Here is a 4,532-nt window from a genome sequence, read left to right as displayed (position 1 = left end):
TTCAAGAACTAAAATAAATAAGAGTGGGCCTCCCTGCCTTGTTCCTTTTTGTGTCTCAATTTCCATTAACAACTATTTGTGCTTTCAGTGAAGTATAAATTGATCTTACCCATTATATAGTTTTCTCTTCAAAAACTTTGAACAAGAAAGCCTGGTATTAAAGGCCTCTCTGTATTTAAGAACACCAATGTGGTTTTTTTCCCCTTAAATTGCTGAAAATATTCCAAACTGTCCAACACATTTCTAATATTGTCCTTTAACTGTATTCTAGGTAAAAATCCACGCTGACCCTCATGAATAACTTCTTCTTGCTGTTGAAAATGAATTTCAGCCAAAAAAACTTGGGTCGATGAAAACAAACAGATTTTATTTAAAAAAATAATAAAAGCAATTTTGCAAAATAGGGTGGTATCCCAGCAGATCTCAACCAAGGAGTTTGAGCCAGGAAGCCACACCTGAAATTTCAAAAGCATTACATTTTATAGTTCCCTAGCCCAATACCCCCCCATGCCCCTCCTACATCGGATCCAGTGACAGATCCCCACTAATCAGTGACGCCTTCAGAGACAACATCATCTCTTTCTCTAATTACATGTTCATCAACACCTCCCTATAACTACCCATAAAATATTTTGCAAGCATGGCTCTTCCTTATCTCTACTTCCTTGGCATTAAGGAATTTCCCTTTAGCTGAGCCTCTTTCCAACAGGCCTCAAACAAAGAAGATTTATTCTAACTGTTAAGTTCGGGAAGTAACGAGGCTGGAGACCAGGGTAGTGACAACAGCTCTTTAATATATGGTGAACCCAGCAACTAAGCTGGGGAAAAACCTCTCCTTATATACAGTTCTACTGGCGGCTTCGTCCAATCAGCAACGTGCTGATTTCCCGCCCAAATATTTAAAGGTACATACATGAATACATAACACTCCTCCCCTCCCAGAAAACACTTTGCTTCTATTTACATATTATTTACATGTTATTTTTCGACGTAGTCACGCAAATAACCTGGGCGTCTCCTAATTCTTTCAGACCTGCGCGGTTCAGTCCTGGGTGGTGTTTTGAGCTGGTCGGAGGGGCTTTTTTCTCCTCCCAGCTCTTTCTCTAGGCCATCGGGCCCTGGATTACTTTCAGACTCTTTTTCTTGGCCATCCGGCCTTGGATTACTTTTGTACTTTTCCCTGCCGTTTCCCTCGGGAACCTGATGGCGTCGCTGGACCTCCGGGACCTCAGCTAAGTCTTGCGCCTCCCCCGGGTCATGGTCAGCTGTGGGTTCAAATAAGGAGTGGTCATGATCTGTTTCATTTGGCTCGGGTTGTTCAGTTATTCGTTTCCTTATCTGATCTATATGACGCCTCCATACTCGGTTGTCTTGTAACTCGACCAAGTATGATTTTGGACCGGTTGCTTTTATGATTTGCCCTGCGAGCCAACTTGGGCCGTCCCCATAGTTACGGGCCCACACTCGGTCGCCTATGCCCAATTCCCTTGTTTTGTCTATTTCCCCCTTGTAACCCTCTGGTGTGTAATGGGGCTTTAAACGGTCAAGTGGGCACCGGAGTTTCCGTCCCATCAATAATTCGGCTGGGCTTCTGCCAGTAGCAGTGCTTGGGGTTCTATGCTGAACGGCCAGAAAGAAATCTATCTTTGTTTGCCAGTCACCTGGCTTGAGCCTGGACAATGCCTCCTTAGCGCTCCGGACGGAACGCTCTGCAAGGCCATTCGACGCAGGGTGGAAAGGCGCAGAGAGGGCATGTCGGATGCCCTCCTCTGCCAAGTATTCTTCGAACTGTGCTGCCGTGAATTGCGGGCCGTTGTCGGACACCAGAGTGTCAGGCAACCCGTGGGTTGCGAATAGGTGGCGCAGGGCTGCGATTACTGCCTCGGCCGTAGTGGATTTCATGATTATGATCTCCAACCATTTAGAGAATGCGTCGACAACCACTAGGAAAGTTTGGCCATGGAAAGGGCCAGCAAAGTCAATGTGGATTCTTGACCAGGGCCCTTGGGGTTTTTCCCATTCCCTGACTGGGGCCGTTGGGGGTAGAGGTCTGGACTCTTGGCAAGCCTGGCACTTCCCTACCCTCTCAGCAATCTCTGAGTCCATGAGTGGCCACCACACATAGCTTCTTGCTAGTCCCTTCATCCTTACGATCCCTGGGTGACCCTCGTGGAGGAGGTCCAGTACCTTTCCCCTTAATTTATCCGGAATTACCACACGATCGCCCCATAACAGGCACCCCCCTTGAGCCGAGAGCTCATCACGTTTTTTAACAAATTCCTTAAAACGTTCGCCCGGCGCAGCGGGCCACCCTCTTTGTACCCAACCGAGTACAGTCCTCAACATAATGTCCCGGTATGATGCCCGAGCCACTTCCTTAGATGTGACTGGGCCAGAGTCCAAAGAGTCAATAAGCAGGATGGGCGTCCCCGGAGTGGGGTCTTCGATCGCCCCTGGTAGTGGGCATCTGCTTAACGCGTCCGCATGCCCCACTTCTTTTCCTGGTCGATGCTGTAGCTTGTAAGAATAAGCGGCTAAGAAAATAGTCCATCGAGTCAAACGTGGCGAAAGTGCCACAGGCGTTGGGCGGTCGCCGGCTAGTATTCCTAACAGCGGTCTGTGGTCAGTCACAATTTCAAAATCTCGCCCAAAAACATATTCGTGGAATTTTTTTACCCCTGACACAATTGCTAGCGCTTCCTTATCTAATTGGCTATAGTTCCTCTCTGGGGAGGACATTGTTCTAGAGTAGAAGGCTATAGGGGCTTCTGTACCGTTTGGAAGTCTGTGGCTGAGTACAGCCCCCACCCCGTAAGGGGAGGCATCACAAACCAGCACTAGGGGCAATGAGTTATGATATTGGATGAGCAGGCTATCGCTCGAGAGCAGGTTTTTTACTGCTTCGAAAGCCCTGTTCTCCGACTTTCCCCAAGACCAAACAGTATTTTTCCCTAAAAGCTTATGCAGCGGTTCAGCGACGGTCGCTTTGTTTTTTAAAAAAACCGCGTAAAAATTCACTAGCCCAAGGAATGCCTGTAGCTCTGCTTTGTTTTTGGGCGCTGGAGCCTTTCTGATTGCCTTGACCTTGCTCTCAGTGGGGTGGATTCCTTTCTTGTCTATCCGGTAGCCCAAGAATTCTACGGATTCGACCCCTATCTGGCATTTGTTTACTTTAACCTTTAATCCGGCTGTCCGGAAAATGCCCAGAACCTTTCTCAAACGCTCCCCCAATTCCTCTACGTTTTCCGCTGAAATCAAGACATCATCGAAGTAGGGAACTACCCCTGGGAGCCCTTGCAGGAGTCGTTCCATTAAGTTTTGGAACAGCCCCGGTGCCACACTCACCCCAAATTGTAATCGGGTACACTTGAATGCACCCCTGTGAGTTACAATCGTTTGGGCTTCGGCTGTGTTGTCGTCTACGGGCAGTTGTTGGTAGGCTTGGGCCAAGTCTAACTTTGCAAAGACCTGCCCTCGCCCCAAAGAGTGCAGCAAGTGTTGCACCACGGGAACCGGGTAAGCGCTTTTCTGTAAGGCTTTGTTTAGCGTCGCCTTGTAGTCAGCGCAAATTCTAATTGACCCATCTGGTTTTATTGGGGTGACGATTGGCGTCTCCCACTTTGCGTGATCGACTGGTACCAAAATTCCCTGATTTATGAGCTTATCTAGCTCCTTGTCAATTTTTGGCTTAAGGGCAAAAGGGACTCTCCTCGCCTTTAGCCTAATGGGAGCTACCTGGGGGTCTAAGTTGAAGGAAATAGGGGTCCCCTTGTACTTGCCCAGGCAGTCCTTGAAGACATCTTCGAACTCGTTCAAGAGAATGTCTTTCAGGTTACAGTCACTTCTGTAGATGCCAGTCACTCCCATGCCCAGTGCACGAAACCAGTCTAGTCCCAACAAACTAGGCAGAGTCCCCTCGACGATCGTGATGGGCAGGGTCTTCTTGTGAGGTCCGTATTCGACGCGGACAGAGGTGGTCCCTCGAACAGGGATTCGATTTCCCTGGTAGTCATGGACCCGTAGCCGTTGAGTTTGCAGGTGGCGCTTCGCGACTGCTGGCAGTGACTTCGCCAAAGTGTCCCACGACATGATGGTGATCGCTGACCCGGTGTCCACTTCGAGTCGGCACCTTACTCCTTCTATTTTAGGTTTGGTGAAGATCTTCTTCTCCACTCGGGTTGAGGCGCGGCCTATGACTACAGTCGTTTGGTTCGAATTCGCGCCTTTCGTGTTTGAACCAATCGCGGGTTGCCTTTCCGATCCCGCGCTCTGATTGGCCGATTTGAATTTTCGGCGGGAAGGTTGGGCCGCTCGACAAACTTGAGCTAGGTGCCCTTTCTTTCCGCACCGCCGACATGTTGCGTCCTTAAACTTGCAGCGTTGGCGCTGGTGTTGACCTCCGCAGCTTCCGCATTCGTCTCGGTCCTCTTTGTCGCGTTTCTCGGTTCGGCAGACCCCTTCCTCATCTTCACCGTCGGATTCGGTCTGAATCTCCTCCTGGTGCACTGGAGTTGGCTTTGTGCTCGCCTTTG

At 49.3% G+C, this 4,532-nt stretch overlaps 1 protein-coding gene across 1 annotated transcript; it reads right to left on the bottom strand.

The window, feature by feature from the left end:
- Positions 1 to 1,563: 1,563 nt before the first annotated feature.
- Positions 1,564 to 4,216, bottom strand: LOC131192268 (uncharacterized protein K02A2.6-like; the record flags this gene model as incomplete). Its single annotated transcript, XM_058171271.1, has 1 exon — positions 1,564 to 4,216. A coding segment is annotated over exon 1 (2,526 nt), but the record flags the coding sequence as incomplete, so codon positions are not given.
- Between the last annotated feature and the right edge of the window lie 316 nt (positions 4,217 to 4,532).

This window comes from Ahaetulla prasina, chromosome 2 (assembly GCF_028640845.1).
Source record: "Ahaetulla prasina isolate Xishuangbanna chromosome 2, ASM2864084v1, whole genome shotgun sequence".
In the NCBI taxonomy this organism is placed as follows: domain Eukaryota; kingdom Metazoa; phylum Chordata; class Lepidosauria; order Squamata; family Colubridae; genus Ahaetulla; species Ahaetulla prasina.
This window is presented reverse-complemented; position numbering and strand designations above follow the sequence as displayed.